Raw genomic sequence first — 18,012 nt, 5'->3', positions numbered from 1 at the left:
TCCCATTATTTAAGAAAGGTGATCTGACTGACCCAAATAACTATAGGGGTATTTCTTTATTAAATGCTCTGGGGAAAGTGTTTACATGTATCATAGAACACAGACTGAGACTATGGTAAGAGATGAGTAATATTCCCTCTGAAGCTCAAGCCGGATTTAGGCAGGATTATTCCACCTCAGATAATATTTTTGTACTGCAGTCATTAGCACAAAAATATCTCAGAAAACCTAAACATCGTTTTTACGCTGCATTCATAGATTTTCGGAAGGCTTTTGATTCAGCTGATAGAAACAAACGGCTATATCAGCTTCTCCAACATGGAATTCATGGAAAACTTTACAAAGTCTTAGTAAGCATGTATGAACATGTTCGTGCTTGTGTTAAAGTGTATTACAGGCATGTTTTACCACATCTAGTGGCGCAAGACAAGGCTGCATGCTGAGTCCCTTATTGTTCATATTTTTTATAAATCAGCTTGCTTCTGATCTGCAAAATGACGATTGCCATGGTATCTTTGTCAATGATCTTGTTGAAGTTATTAACATACTTTTATTTGCAGACGACAATGTGTTAGTTGCAGATTCTGTGGTTGACTTGCAGAGGAAGTTGAATGTTTTAGATATTATTTTGCAGTAAATGGGGATTAGTGGTTAATATGGAAAAGTGTTATTGTGTTTCGTAACGGTGGAATGATTAGAAAGGCTGAAAAGTGGTATTATAATGGCATCCAAATGAAAACTGTCACGTATTATAAATATCTAGGTGTAATATTTTCTTCACGACTGTGTTGGTCAACAGCCTGTGAAACTCTTGCAAATCAAGCATCGAAAGCCTGTTTTCCTATCTACCAGCTCAAGTTACCCAGATCTTTCTTTGAAGGCTATTCTTTCCATATTTGATACAAAAATCTCACCCATTGCATGTTATGGCAGTGAGATTTGGGGGTTTACCTTTAGGGAAAGTATAGAAAGAGTTCAGAGTAATTTCTTCAAACATTATCTTGGTTTGTCGAAACGATCTTCATCAAATGCAGTTCTTGGTGAGTTAGGACGTTATCATCTATCAGTTAATTACTTCTGCCGGTGTATAAAGTATTGGTGTAGATTGATCCATATGGACTCCACACGATGCCCCCGTGTTTGTTATAATATGCCTAAAGCCCATGATGAAGCTGGCAGTGTAAACTGGACTTCTCATGTCAGAATGTTGTCATTTCAAACTGGCTATTCATATGCTTGGATTTTTCAAGAATGTGGAAATGTATGTCATTTTATGACTTTGTTTAAACAGACATGTATAGAGTTAAACATTCAGTCTTGGTGTGGGAAAATAGAAGTATCTTCATTCTTGAAAACCTACTCTTCTTATAAAACAGTCTTTGAACAAGAAAAGTATCTAAATGCTGATATTGATAGAGATTTGATTATAACACTTGCAAAGTTTAGATGCTTATCACATTGTTTAAAAATTCAAAAACTGTGTTCTAACAAATGTACTGATCAGATTGATTTGTTTTGTGAACGCTGCAATTTAAAAGGTATTGAAGATGAGTTTCATTTCGTACTTGTCTGTCCATATTTTAAGGAAAGTAGAAATAATCTACCAAATTTAAATATTTTTTGTCAATATCCAACAAGAGATAAGTTTATTCAGTTGATGTCATCTACAAATAAAAACATCATGAAAGGTCTAGCCATTTACCTTAAAAGGAATATGTATAATTGTACTTAATCTCCCACACCCTAATGTACATTTATAGTTAACAGAATTGTATGAATATATGTTCAGTGAATACTTTGTATTTGCACTCTGGGCCACGCGGCCTCCAATGCTGAAATAAAGTCTCTCTCTCATATTTGAAGTAGATGAAAGCATATTCTATTCAGATGTAAGTGTCATCTACGAAAACGCTGACATGTACTAGTATTTAAAGTGTGGAACGAATGCGCTTCCACAGTACTCGCCAGTTACGTTACCGACGTTTAGATTTAAAGTAAGCGTTGATGTGTGGGGTTGGGTTACTACTTCTCCGGGTACACCAGACGTGCCAACTTGTGGACGGAAGGCCGTTAGGGAAGCACGTGTTGGGGGTTTTAACCAAGGTGAAACATCTGTACATGGGTATAATGCAGACAAACGTGATCGAGACTGACGTATATCCAAAGGTTTTAGTCTTGCCCAATGGCCGCAACTCCGCTTTGTGAATTGCGGCGGCTTCAACGACGAGGACCGCTGAGTCCCCTCAAACGTTTGATATAGTCCTTTATACACATCATCAGTCGCAGGCAGCGAGCGAGTGTGGTTTTACGTCGCTTGTAGGAATAATCCTGAAATATCAAGGTGAAGTCACTAGAACTGGACCGCACACAGTTTGTGTAAACCAGGTACAAAACGATGTTTGCGCTAAGGTGACCGTAACTCCCATACCTTAACATAGACTTAAGGTAGACTTAGCGTTAAGGTTTTCTAGTACAACGGCACCACGGAGAAGAATCGACCATGGCATTGAAAGCTTGTCAAGTTACCCGAGCACCCGACATTAGGAAGCGTAAAACAGCGTTTATGTAAATAGCTAAACTCAACATTATTAGCACCTTTTACCTAAATATTCATGTTAGATCCGAGGTGCATCGACCCGTGAAGGTCCGGGGTAGAATAGGCCTTCAGCAACCCATCATGCTTGCCATAAAAGGCGACTACGGTTGTCGTAAGAGGCGACTAACGGGATCAAGTGGTCAGGCTCGCGGACTTGTCATCGGTTCCCAATTGCGCAAATCGTTGTTCATGCTGTTGTCGTAACTGGGATTTGGGTGTTAGTAAACTCTCTTACCAGTTACCTGTTACGACGACCGTTCTGCCTTATTGGGGGTGCTGCCAGCTCTGGTGGCATACTCGCTTGGTCTGTCCGGGGGGCTACATCTAGGAATAAGTGGTCTGACGACCGGGATTCCTAACTAACACATAGCATTCATGTACTGGCACCGAGGCATACAATGAATAACTCAACACAAGTTTCTATACTCACATCGGTTTACTCGATCCCTCTCTTCATAACAATTGGTCTTGGCCTGGACAGGGTAGGGCAAGCTCACGGGATGTGAACGTTCTACTGTCTCTTCAACCCGCACCGCACCTCGCACCTTTTTAGTGCTGACGGTATCTTTTTAAGGTGTTCGAGCCTGCTCCACCCTTGTCACATGACCCTCTACAATCTCTCTGATTCGTTAGAAGTTACATCATTCCCTGGTCTCATGTCGTACCTCCTGATTGGAAATCTCCCTTAATTCTAATCAGTGACTCAGCTTTAATTGCTACTTGACGAATCTATTCTGTTGTGCTGTTTGACCTTTATTCCCTTTTTCCATCCCTTAATATATTACCCAATAGTAATAGCATTGGTGCTATGCCGAACTAACCACAAATCTCAATGATAGATGTATAAATCGTTTCTTGTATACGATTGCAATGTTCACCTTATAACACTGCTGATCACTGGATTGTCTGGTCCAGACTTGATTATTCACAGACCGCCGCCATTTAGCTGGAATATTGCTGAGTGCGGCGTAAAACTAAACTCGTTGTGTGATAGCTATTTACTGCACTATGATGGCATTTGATTGTGGTACCTCCACAAATGCTATGAAGATATTAACAACATTTACAAAGTGGAAACATAAGACCCCACAGTCCTCGAAAATCATCCATTGTTTACTCACGTGCCCATGTCAAGGTTACCGTGACATAAATCAGTGGAGTCATGTGACGGCAGGTGTGTGAATATAAATAGTACACGGGTTTGTACATAATTTCCTGCATTGTCGGGTACAGATCACCTGACTCTGACGATATCTTAATATTGTGCTTGCCTCAGCCAATATGTGTCAGTAGGTGAAAGACGTATAGAAATGTCAGCATTTATTGATTTGCCGGCACGTGCTGGTGATGTAATAATTACTCGCGTCACATGTTCAGCAGTAACAACACTTTGTAACAACACCGACTTAGTGAGCACTGCAGCGGTGCATTTCCCATACGAAACACAACTTTGATCTGGCCATATAAACTGTCTACCTCCGTGTAACACTAGTGATCATATATGACACGGTGAGGTTTCATATAACAGGAAATCCACCCTTTCAAGGTTATTTCACTTGCACAATTGTGCGCATGTATTAGGCAATTAATGATATCTTAATTTCGTCATGGATATCGATATATTTAAACATATCAATAATGTTTTAAAGACATCAGTAAATATTTGAGGATATCTTTAATCAGATATGATATTCAAATCACACTTACTGTTACAAGTATATTCAGTTGTTAGTAAAGACATTATATATGGTGTTTTAGATGTCAACAAACCTATACCCACCTCACTGTAATATCATATTCAAAGCAAGATATCTTAATTAAATTCACTAAGCCGGGTTCATGTCTCGTTTCAGCACCAAGCCACCCACTCAGACACAACATGCTAACCATGGACAAAAGATACCTCGTCTCTTCCACGTAATGCAGAGTGCCCGTAACGGCAGCAAGCACCACTTGTAACATCTTAATGTATAACACCGCACAAGGCTCGAACCAGGGGCGGTGGGGTACCCAATGGTTAAAGCGTCCGCTCGTCACGCCGAAGATCCGGGTTCGATTCTCCACATGGCTTCATCCATGTGGGGAATCGAACGAGGGTCTTCAGTGTGACGAGATAATGCTTTATCCACTAGGCTACATCCACCTCCCCAGTAGTAGGAGTAGCACCAGCAATAATAACATTGTTGTGTACTAGCATTTCGTCATTCAAAGCCACACTCTGACAATGTTCAGGATGCATGACGTGGGTCTGTAAATAACCGAGTCTTGTGACTGTCTCGTGAGTTATCGTTTTTCATGCCTTTTCTTTTCCTTTCTAATTATAGAAACGGCGACAAGACAACGAATCTGACCCTATAACCACTTAGAGAGCGGCATCGCTGGGAACGGAATAACGCGGAACGTAAATATCAACTGGTATTTAACATTGTGTCAAGGTCGCAGTATGATGCAAAACGTTGCAATCAATATTCTGATGTTGGCGGGATGTCATCAGTGACGCCATGCTAAACTAGGATACGTAAGTCCCAGAAGACGTGTAGTACATTAAAACTTTCCCCTGTTTTAATGGTAGCATATGTGTATTTTTAATTTTTGTCTAGATGTGTCTAAATTGCTAACATCTGAAAGGGTGCTGTAAATCCAGCTAGGGTCCATGCAGCAAGCAAATACAATGTACGTCCCCCTGGTCCCTAGTATGGAGATCTACCGTCAGTTGTTGGCGATCTATGATAATCAATAGCCCATTTTTATACTGTCTTGTCCCCATTTGAACTCAAGTTTTAGTTTTACTTAGAAATTACCGTGATATGCTAGTTGGTTTTACTGTCCTTCTTTGACAGATTTTTATCATTTACATGTACACATATTTATGGTGGATTTACAACTTCTTTTAGAGACGATATGGCTGACATTTTGCCGATGCGACTTTACATTTTAACTCAGTCACTCACACATGCTAAAGTAGCTCCCGAGGAAATAACACCGGTGTAGGTAGAGTAGTTATGCTGCTTGCAGTGGGTTACTTACTGCTTAAGAAATACAGTTCGTTCTATCACCATGTATAGTGTAATAAAGCACACTCTCGCCCTGAACTGTTATAGTTAAAGCACGAGGACGCTTGACAAGAAACGGGATGCGACGAAGCAGTTTACTGTGGGAGGCTGTAGGAGGCGATGGCAACTGACATCAATCGTGACGTCGGTTACATTGTGACGTAATGCAAAAAAAGTTCGATTACGAGTGGGCAGACTGGAATGGCGCAGTGACGTCAACACATTGTGACGTAATGCGAAAAGTGCAGATTATCACTGATAAAGTATTGTCGCCGCCTGTCATCTTTCACCGAAGCATCTTAGAAAAGTGAATTATTATCATTATCAAACATAATATTATTCATGTGTTTTAAGGTGAACATGCTATTTTGATATTTTGTGACAAGGAAATGTTTGGATTTGCCAGAGATGTTCTTTGTGGTCATAGTTATGTTCATACACAAGGCTCAAGTTGGCATGTTGTGCGGAATGGGGGAAATGTTCCTTCATTTTATACTTAAAGTGGTAGAAACACATCCTGATCCCCCGATACTTGTTTTCGGGGATATGAACAGCAGAACTGGCACTTCGTCTGTCGGTTTGGTGTCCAGCTGCATCCAGATGTTATTCATACTCTCCTTCTTTTATTTGCTGATAACCTTATTTTGTTTTGAAACAGTGTAAGTCTACAATTTAAACTAGATATTCTTAGGAGGTACTGTACAGAATGGAAATTGTCAGTCAACATGCATAAAACTAAGATTGCAGTTATATAAAATGAAGGCGGTTTATCCCTGTTTGCACATGGTTTTATAATCGTAGTGTTGTTGAAGTTGTTTCATGATATGGTTATCTTGGATTGTATTTCAGTAACAAGTTACAGTGGTCGAAAGCGTTTGACAATATTTCTATTCAAGCAAAAAAATGCCGTCAGTACTTCTTAGTAGCATACATCCTTTAAAAGCATACATCTGTACTTCAAATTATTCCATACAAAGATAACACCAGTTCTCCTCTATGGGGTTGAAATTGGGGTCTCAATAAAATGGAAGTACTGAAGAAATGCATTCATATGCTTGCAAACTTTTTTCAAACATTAAGTTATCAAGGCCGAACAATGCCGTATTAGCAGAGTGTGGTAGATATCCTATTCATTGATCTGGCTAGTTATTCTCGAAAGGTTCGTAGCCCTTCGAAGTTCTTAAGCCCATTCTTAACACATTGCCTTAACATTGGTTAAGAATTCTTAGGGCTACGGACGTTTCGAGAATAAGGGCCCTGCTGTTTTAAAGTGTATTAAATATTGGATAAATCCTATTAACATGCCTGAATACCGTTTGCCTCGAAAGTGTTACAGTATGATGCGTATGTATACAACGAGCAAGGCTATGCGAACTGGGTTACCAAAGTTAGATATGTCATATTTAAATTAGGTTTTGGCGATGTTTGGGTATCACATACTTGCGGAGATAAAAACGTTTTGTTCAAGTCCTTTTTTTAGCGACTGAAAGTTACTTTTCTCCATGTTTGGCACAGCGTTTATCTGAGAGCCCTAGAATGTTTACTCATTGTAATTCTAAATTAACGATTTCTTGTGAAACATATTTAACTCATATTATTGTATCCAAATACAGATTTTGTTTATCACGATTTAGTTCAAATAATTTAGAAATTGAAAGAGGTCGTATTATATTATTCTCCGAGAACTAAGAAAATACAAAATGTGTAACTTAAACGTAATCGAAAATGAATACCACCTCTTACTTATCTGTCCAGCCTACATTGAATTAAGACGTAAGTATCTGTTGATGCAATTCTATGTTTTTACCAATATACTAAAATTTAAGTCCTTGTTATCTTTCAGAAGTGCAGACATTATCTCGGTGACTGCTGAATATTTGTTTTATTCATTTAAAAAAAGGAAATCAATTTGGTCATATTAAGGTTGTATATGGTGTACATGCTATCATTATAATCATATTTCATGCCTGCACCGATGAGGTGTTTTTTATACTCATAGGCCCGTGGCTTCACAGTACTGGACATAAGGATGCTAACTGACTGTTTGATTTCATCTTTCATTGTCGCCTTTGTCGTTAATTTTGCTGTTTGTGTGTGTTGTTACGACCGTCATCAACATTACTATCGAAACCATTACCCCTGGAGACATTGGGCATGGAGCGGTTAGTCATGGTTGTGGCGTTCACTGCGCTGGGGGGACGTTGTTTCACCATCCGCGTGATCCATTCATATGCGTGTCTTTCCGGTTGAAATTACTCGCCTGCTGTCCCTACAGCAGATGCATCCTTCATGAGACGCATGATCCAGACGCTGACAGAAAGTATCGTCTGCTTCGGAAAAGTGTTTCCCGCGCAAAATTAACCGCCTCACAGCCCGTGAACCACATTATTTCCCTTCAATTCCTCCACAGGCTCTGAATCTCGCATCTCACTATTTCAAGATAAATTAAATCGGCGTGATGAACGAACGTTTTGCAAGCTACTCCTTCGCCCAATAAATTTAAGTGTACTTCAGTACGTATGTATAAAGGAATGTGTATACTTGGGAAGGTATAACTACAGGTCGATCCTTGAAGGTCCCGTGGTACAATAAGCCTTCAGCAACCCATTCTTGCAGTAAAAGGCGACTATACTTGTAAGAGGCGACTAACGGGATCGGGTGGTCAGACTCGCTGACTTGGAATATTGCTGAGTGCGGCGTAATACTAAACTCATTCACTCACTCACTCACTAACTACAGGTCACCGTGACATGAATCCCAGGTGTCTTGTGATAAGGTGTATTGCAATGGCAGGTGTTTGTACACGCGGCACTGTATGGGTGCATACACACAGTGGCTATGTCTAATATCGCAGTTTATTATAATGCCTCTTCCTAGAAAGACGTTGAGCGCATGCGTCACGTGCTTATGACCTACTCCTGTGTGAGCAACAACAACAAAAACAACAACAACAATATTGCAGTTGCGGTATCAGGGATTTCCCATACAAAACACAACATAACTAAGGCCTGAGATTATATAGACCCAGTCATTAAGTGAATCTCTCCTGGCAAATTTCAGGACAAATGAAGGGGTACGCACCTCTGCATACGCACGTACGCACGCACGCACACACTCCCCTCTGGATCCGCTTATCATATGGAAGAACAACATCTTTATTACTGTGAGAGCACAAAGAACTTGTTTTCCATATATCGTTATCCTTCTTTACTGCCCCAACTTCTAAATGCCTCTCAAAAAAAGTCAGAATAATTATTTATCCAATGTGTAGACGATGCCTACACTTGCCATAAACCTTACAATTCATAATAAGAGTCCAGAGGCCAATTCTAAGATTTCTTTTCGTATGTCAGTTCATGTGTGTGGTAAAAGGTGGCTAACGGAATCGATATATGTGTGACTTGCATGCCATCATCTAGTTCGAGAGCTGCTGTTTATCATAATATCATAAATGCACGTGTCAGACTCGATTGTTTACACACCGCCATCTTAAACCTGAATGAGGTGTTACTCTAGAATTTATCAACTCTTCCGTTATAGAAATATTTCAGATGTTTACATCAGTCCTCGTGAACAACTAGTGCGTATGCAAACACCTGCTGATAAATCACAGCGCCTTGTTTCTTAGGTAATATCTAAGGAACGGTCTCAACAATTAATCTGCATGTATGAGAACATTTAATGATTCATCTCAACACCTCGTGAGTTTGCGAAAAGTTGTGATTACTTTACTTTCTACATATTTGATACATATACACATATAAATGGTTGCAAATACTTCAGCATGTTTTATTCGGAAAGTTGGGCACAATACCTCACAAGACATAAACAAACACATAGTACAAAAACAGAAACGCAAGACATTATCAGGGCGAGGAAGTATACACACGTTTCATGGAGCGAGTGAGTATAGTTTTACGCCGCTTATAGCAGTATCCCTGTTATATCACGGCTGGGGACACCGGAAATGGGCTCACACATCGCACCCACGTGGCAGCGAATCGAACCCAGGCCGTGAGCTTGACGAATGTACACTTTAACCACCAGGCTACCCAACCGCCTTTTTCTCTGATGGATACAAAAAGCGAAACAAAGAGAAACAATTTATTATTCACTGGTGTAAAGGTATAATAGTCTTTTGGACCTCCAGTTTGCATTTTTTTTCGACCAGTGTTTTAAACCAAAAGCTACAGCTGTAAGTCTGGGGTAGTATCTAATTGTACGTGTAAACATTCTTCAGCCCGGAGGTTTAACGTAAAACACAAACACACACAACTGAAATTAGGATTACAACGAATTACACCTTCAAATATTTTGAAGCACACAAACTAAGGTTAACTAAAGTTAATATTGATGATTAACATTTACACACTTTTCCAAGATTGAGCTGCACCATCTTGAAAAGTCAACAAATTAGCGCTTCCCCTTTGTCTTGAAGCATAAGCCAACATAAGCAACAGAGCCTTAGCATCGCTCTTTCCATTTTTTCTTGAAGCTTGAAGCACAAGCCTACATTAACAACTCGTGTCTTCGCATCGCCCTGTTCCCACATTTGTTTTGACTCATAGACCGACATTAGCATCTGTGCCTTAGCATCGCCCTTCGATCCACTTTTGTCTTGAAGCATAAGCCAACATAAGCAACAGAGCCTTAGCATCGCTCTTTCCATTTTTTCTTGAAGCTTGAAGCACAAGCCTACATTAACAACTCGTGTCTTCGCATCGCCCTGTTCCCACATTTGTTTTGACTCATAGACCGACATTAGCATCTGTGCCTTAGCATCGCCCTTCGATCCACTTTTGTTTTGAAGCATAAGCCGACATTAGCATCTGTGCCTTAGCATCACCTTCGATCTACTTTTGCCTTGAAGCATAAGCCGACATTACCTACTGTGCCTTAGCATCGCCCTTCGATCCACTTTTGTTTTGAAGCATAAGCCGACATTAGCAACTGTGCCTTAGCATCACCTTCGATCTACTTTTGCCTTGAAGCATAAGCCGACATTACCTACTGTGCCTTAGCATCGCCCTTCGATCCACTTTTGTTTTGAAGCATAAGCCGACATTAGCAACTGTGCCTTGGCATCGCCCTTCGATCTATTTTTGTCTTGAAGCATAAGCATACATTAGCAACTGTGTCTTAGCACTGCCCTTCGATCTACTTTTGCCTTGAAGCATAAGCCGACATTACCAACTGTGCCTTGGCATCACCCTTCGATCTACTTTTGTCTTGAAGAATAAGCATACATTAGCAACTGTGTCCTAGCATCGCCCTTCGATCTATTTTTGTCTTGAAGAATAAGCATACATTAGCAACTGTGTCCTAGCATCGCCCTTCGATCTATTTTTGTCTTGAAGCATAAGCCTACATTAGCAACTGTGTCCTAGCATCGCCCTTCGATCTATTTTTGTCTTGAAGCATAAGCATACATTAGCAACTGTGTCTTAGCACTGCCCTACGTTCCCACTTTTGTTTTGACTCAAAAGCCTACATTAGCAACATCCCTCATTCCAACTTTTGTGTACAAGTGTGACCTACCCTTTTTCATGACGACGTGATGTGACAAGCGAACTCTGTATCCACTATCCGATTTTGTTACAAATACTGTCTAGCACCCTAGTTCACTGAAGTATTCTGTGACTATTTGTAGTCTATATAAGCCCCTGCTGATTGATCCTTCCGCAGAAACGTGTTCTGCTTGGCTTATATATTAGTCCCTTGTAAACATCTGCAACCATGCTTTAAGTATCCCGAGTGACAGGGCCTTCAGTAGTGACCGGGGCCTCCTTTCACAAAACACTAAGGTGATCATGATTCACTAAGGTAACATCAGAGCAGTGCTAAAAGTTAGCAGAGCTAAGGTTAACCTTAGTAAAGGCTGTTTCTTGAAAGAAAACCCAGGGCAGAGTGTTGCTCAACGCATTCCGGCGTCGGGAAATCCCCACCTTCAAGGAGGCGAGCCATGATGACTTGAGATCTACACACACGAGTTTCACGTGATTAGCAATGGAGCTAAGAGTGATGCCAAAAGGCAAGCCAAGATGGCGGACGAGAAGACGAGAGCAGATGTCCCGGACGTACCTGGAAGAAACACGTGACACCTAATTGCAGAATTCATCATTGTAGTAGTAGTAGTAGTAGTAGTAGTAGTAGTAGTAGTAGTAGTAGTAGTTGACCCATTTGCCCTAGGCGCTCCAGTTAGCGTCACTAGTTGCGTCCCTTGAGAACGCAAGAAACCTATGGTGGTTGGTTTGAATCCCAGGTTGCACCGAATATTTTTGTAAACATGCCTGCACTACAGCAGTGATCGAGGGTTTCATCAGAGTGGTGATCACGTGATATCTACATCTTCAACAAGCTGAGTAGCCGTGTGCAAAAACTTCACAGAGTTGGTATGATGTGTTGATCATAATCAGCGTTTCACTGAGTACTTTATGTACATTAGTTTCAGAGTTACACTGCAGCCCGTTTTTGAGACAAACGGGGTAGTAATATCCAGCATGCAACACACTCTAGTGGAGACTGATGCTCATGCTGTTGATCACTGGATTCTTTGGTCCAGATTCGATCATTTACAGATCGGTGCCATAGATTTGGGGTTGGGGTAAAAAAAAAAAAAAAAAAAAAAAAACTAACTAAAATCAGACATCATATCCATGTGGGAAATCAAACCACGTCAGTGTGACGAGAGGACGCTGTAACCGCTGTACTATCCCCCCGCCCCAATAGGTTGGGAACTACGCTACTCTTAATATTATATATGATAAAATACAATAAGTGTGCATATTTCGTCGCCCTAGTTTCACATAGAATAGGGACGATGTCTTTATTTATAGTGAGTGAGTGAGTTTAGTTTTACGCCGCACTAAGCAATATTCCAGCTATATGGCGGGGGTCTGTAAATAATCGAGTCTGGACCAGACAATCAAGTGATCAACAACATGAACATCGATCTGCGCAATTGGGGACCGATGACGTGTTTCAACCAAGTCAGTGAGCCTGACCACCCGATCCCGTTAGTCGCCTCTTACTACAAGCATAGTTGCCTTTTATGGCAAGCATGGGTTGCTGAAGGCCTATTCTACACCGGACCTTCACGGGTCCTTTATTTACAGGAATATGAAACTATTTCCATAATTATCACATTTCTTCGTTATGTTTGTCAATATAAATATATAAATAAATATGTAAATATAATTTTTCGCACACTACAAAATAAATAAATAAATAAATAAATAAATAAATAAATAAATAAATAAATAAATAAATAAATAAATAAATAAATAAATAAATAAATAAATAAACACTGTTTTCTATGTCATCGAACAAGGTAATACAAACCTTTGCAAGTAGACGAACCAAATACAGTTTCATTGATGCCCTCGTCGTGGTTTGTGCCATGGGTGTCGTTTTCACCATTATCGTCGTTACTGTCGCCTCCATTATTCACAGAAGTGTTAGGCAAGGTGCCGTTCACTAGAAGTAAAATTAAAGAGAGCAGGTAAAACGAGGTTTAGTACGGTACACAACAGGTCACAAGCCAGTCTTAAATAATAAGTATTTTACAATTGTTGAACACTTTCTTGCATAGCGTAAACTGCTACATTCACAATGTACCATAGCGTAAGTTGCATTGGTGTCTAAGCCAAGAAATGGTGTACTGTCTAATGTGTTAATGATCAGTTTCTGTCACACATAGGAGTATTGGATTAATCCTAACGTCAAATATTCTAAAGACAGAAATATGATTTTGATCATCTAACATACAATTATACCGTAGCAATAACTGCGCTTGAACAGCTGCAGACCAATATTTAAGACTAACTTTAAATCAAAATATTATCTTTCAAAAATATATATCTTGGGTAGTATTTTTCACTTTATTTCAATCTGAATAATTTATTCATTTATAAAGAAAGACAGTGAGTAGGGGCCAAGCATGACTCACACCGAGCTTTAAATGTGACTTGAAGGCTACTTCTTACACAAATGTTAGCCTGTGTAGTTGTTAGCAACTACATTACTGATTTCCATTAGATTGTTAGTGTGTAAATGGGCTCTCAGAGTTCCATCCCCATATTTAATACTTACTCACGTGAAAGATGTTTTATTCAACATTCTAAGGGCAACTTTGCATTAAGCGAGTTTAAACGTGAAATCATATCTGCTCTGCGCACATAAGTTCAGTTCAATCCTTCGACCACTATTTAACTAATGACATCACATTTATCAACTTATGGTATGGTATCGATCCACAAAGCACAATTCCATGGTCCACCATGTCAAAGGAGTTCGGGACAGCGTGCATATGTTGATTAATTGTTGCCATCCGATAACGGGAAATCAAACAGAAATAATGTGATTGTGTGGAAGATGATTCCTCAAAAATGCGCAAAAATTCACTTGGCTTTTCCGAAAATTAAATTAGTGAAAATTACTTATGCTACACTAATAAACAGAGATGTCATTTCAGAAATTTCGAAATCTCTCCGTAATCACAATTTGTTGTCAATATATGTCACGGTAGAGACTGCAATTTGGTAGAATCGGAGTTTCTACCAGTAGATATTACGATCGGAGACTCTGCTGGTAGAATCTCTGATCCTACTAGTAGAGATTGCAGTCGGAGACTCTGCTGGTTGAGTCTCCGATCCTACTAGTAGAGATTGCTATCGGAGACTCTACTGGTAGAATCTCTGATCCTACTAGTAGAGATTGCAGTCGGAGTCTCTACTGGTAGAATCTCTGATCATACTAGTAGAAATTGCAGTCGGAGTCTCCACTGGTAGAATCTCTGATCATACTAGTAGAGATTGCAGTCGGAGACTCTACTGGTAGAATCTCTGATCATACTAGTAGAGATTGCAATCGGAGACTCTACTGGTAGAATCTCTGATCCTACCAGTAGAGATTGCAATCGGAGACTCTACTGGTAGAATCTCTGATCATACTAGTAGAAATTGCAGTCGGAGTCTCCACTGAATAGTCAGTTTCCAATTCAGCTGGTAGAAACACTGATATATCTGTAGGACGACAACAAAAACACTTCACTAGCTGAACAATAATATGCATTTTACTCAGGTATAGACTGTTTCCAGTTACAGATACATTTATTGCTATATTTACACATCTTTCTTTCAAATCAGGTAACAATGAAGATTGAGACTGAACAATAACATGCATTTTACTCAGGTATAGACTGTTTCCAGTTACAGATACATTTATTGCTATATTTACACATCTTTCTTTCAACTCAGGTAACACTGAAGATTGAGACTGAACAATAATATGCATTTTACTCAGGTATAGAATGTTTCCAGTTAGATGCATATATTACAATATTTACACATCTTACTTACAAAACAGGTAAAATGAAGATAGCACTAAACTAGATAGTACTAAACTTTATATTAACACACATTAGTTGTGGTTGTGTGACACTTTGTAGAACATTTTACTCCTTGTTTTTAACAACGACATCTGTTAGTTATAGAGCTGCCCTTAAATGCACATACACTTGATCCTTGTGTCATTCTTGTTAATTCTTGAAGCCCGGATGACTGAGATTTCTTCTAGACTGGTGACATCCACATGCTGTAATGATGGAAAACAAACATTACGGATGTCAGCCAGCTGCTCTGCACCATAGGTGTTTCTCAGACGACCATGTGCTGTATGTAGCTTGTATGTTGCATCTTTCCCTGCACCTTGAGCTTGTAGGACCTTGCATGGCAGAAGTCGAGGATCTGTGTTTGTGCGATCCACTTCGTGAATTCTTACTCCAACAGTTTCCCCTTCATTGAAAGAAGAACTTTTAAACTTGGCACCATAATGAACTTGCTGCCTGCTGGCTGCCTTCAGACAGTTATCTGTTGCAGTTTTCCGAACCTTGCTGTGTGGTGTGTCAGGTTCTAAAGGAACTGCTTCAGTGGTGTCCCAAACAATGAACTGGCCAACAGAAAGTGGTTCATCAAATGGGTTTCCTCCAGCTGGAATGAGGTCTGGATCCTCCACAGATGTTAGCTGGAATACTCTCTGCTGTTGTGGATCAACTGTTTCACAATGTACTGTGGTCCTCCCAAACACTTCTATTCCAGTTCCGACTGTACTTGCACCATCCAGAAGCTGGTACTCCCAAAACCACTTTTAGTAGACTGAGATGTGGTCTGGCTGACAGTCACTTGAAGTCTGGTGTGTCAGTGGGCCGATGGGATCTTCAACTTGTCTGCTCTCCAACTGTTTGAAAAGATCTGTTGAATCGTCCTCATCTTGAATGCCCTGCTCATCCAGCATTTCCAGCAAAGCACAGTCAGTTCGAGGAGGGTGGTTCGACGACTTCATACGATGACTTCTTGGTTATTGAACTAGTGGAAGTGTTGATAGTATATGTAACGCGAAGAAGACCCTCGAAGCGGTTGAAGAGCTTAGCACACCAGAACTTGAAATGGTTGCCTGCTGAACACTTTACATCCTTATCCAAATGCAGAGCTTCCACAGCTTTGTCTTGGGTGATGCAAAATGTTTCCTGTTCCTTCTTGTCAGGCTGCGCTATGTGGTCATGCATCCAGCAATTTGTAAAACTCGGCCTTCTGTTCCTCCATTATTGACTGGTGTGGGATCATCTCCTCAGCTGATAACTGGTTCATGCTCAAATCTATTCCCGTTATACACCCATAAACAGTGTAACACCTCTGACATCTGACATACCTACAGCCCAGTATATCTACATTTAGTTAAAACAACAAAAATATTTCACCTACTTATAATGGAAGAGTCCTAAAGACCAGTTAATCCATGAGAGTAAAGGAAGAACCAAGTAACGATGAAAGCTGGATTAACAGATTGATATTAACAGATTAAGATTGACTGGAACTGAGTAAACAATTTATATTGATTAACTTAAGGTTGTTGTTTTTTCAAACATATTATATTTCTGCAGAAATCTGAATTGGCGAAAGAGCATGTTTGCTTTTTCTACCACTGTTCCAGGAAATACCGAATTGGTTTGTTGTTACAAGGTGTAGGTGGCATGTGGGCATTCTGGGAGGAAGGGTGCAGGGCAATTCCCCACTTGGACATAATCCACCTGAGAATATTATTGCCTGGTCATTCCCCCACCTCATTGGAAAGCGGTGTCTATATAATGATTACTGATCATTAGGTGAGAATTACATCGGAATGAATTTAAACTTTCTACTTTTAGCTATGACTTTGAGATGTAGGAGTTGGGGTGGGATTAAAGACAACATGCATTTAACATCTCACTGTAAACAATAGGAAAATAAATAATCATTAAGGTTTTCCTGGCAACACAGATCAAATAGCAACCTAAAAGCACTGTTTTTTCTTACAACCAACCCCAGCATGTAAGGATTGAAATCTCTACTAGCAGGATCGGAGATTCTACCAGAAGAGACTCCGATCGCAATCTCTACTGGTAGAATCTCTGATTCTATCAGATCGCAGTCTCTACCCTGACATATGTTTAACGTAAAAAAAATATCTGGGCTATACTGCAAATATTTCACTGCACTGATTTTCGTCAAGAAACATTACAAATCTTACCTTTATGTGTCTTGTTCTTGGACGCCCCCGATGTTTCATTGTTGCCCTGAACGTTGCGTTTCCGGTGGGGGGCGGTTCCGTGCCCATGACTGTTACTGTCCCCACCATCAGCGATAGCCGAGCCCAGTGCACCGTTAAGGGAGAATCCGTTTGGGAACCGACAGCTTACAACCGTCAACAAAGCTATCAATAACGCCCCGACACTTGCCATTTGAACTCCCTGCAATGCTCCCACACCGAAACAGAATTATATAGCACTCTAATGTGACTACACAGTCTTATATAAGACGTGTTGAAATATTTCCTGATCCAAAGCGTAAATTTGAAGACAACTCATTGTTATGTTGGGAAATCCCAACGAAGGCTACTTGACATAAACTTAGGTCCAACTCATTCATGAATACGCCTGATTTCCCCTCGCCTATTGGAGGTTAACCGTGTGCTCATCAATGTTTAATAATGCTAACGCGAATACCAGATTCATAACACATACATGCACTAAATGTAAACACGAAAGGTTGTACTTTGTCTGTTTATGTGGGGATTTTTTTAATTGCCGCTGTCAACAGGTATATGTATATTATCCTAATCTCAAAGGCAAAGGGAAGTAAATATATTTTGCCTGATATCCACCCATTGCGCTGACAAACATTTCGCAAGACATCCAGGATAGAGACAAACTGGACGTTCGCTCCTGTTACTTGTATTACAGATATCAAAATCTTCAAAAATATTGTATTTTTAAGTTGAGAGTAGATAGCATGAAAGGCAAAAATGGATGATATCTATGATTCGTTT

General features: G+C 40.0%; 2 protein-coding genes across 2 annotated transcripts in view; one reads left to right on the top strand and one right to left on the bottom strand.

The window, feature by feature from the left end:
* The window catches only part of LOC137282102 (uro-adherence factor A-like), a 390,886-nt gene that overhangs the window by 48,077 nt on the left and 324,797 nt on the right, over positions 1-18,012 (top strand). The window lies entirely within an intron of this gene.
* Positions 9,422-17,517, bottom strand: LOC137282731 (uncharacterized). Its single transcript, XM_067814516.1, has 3 exons — positions 17,215-17,517; positions 12,991-13,125; positions 9,422-11,730 (listed from the first exon to the last, which is right to left on the bottom strand). Exons 1-3 carry the CDS (start codon positions 17,423-17,425, stop codon positions 11,642-11,644), a joined length of 435 nt encoding a protein of 144 aa, XP_067670617.1. The 5' UTR covers positions 17,426-17,517; the 3' UTR covers positions 9,422-11,641.

This window comes from Haliotis asinina, chromosome 4, assembly GCF_037392515.1.
Source record: "Haliotis asinina isolate JCU_RB_2024 chromosome 4, JCU_Hal_asi_v2, whole genome shotgun sequence".
In the NCBI taxonomy this organism is placed as follows: Eukaryota; Metazoa; Mollusca; class Gastropoda; order Lepetellida; family Haliotidae; genus Haliotis; species Haliotis asinina.
The sequence above is the reverse complement of the archived record's forward strand: the minus strand, read 5'-3'. Positions and strand labels throughout refer to the sequence as shown.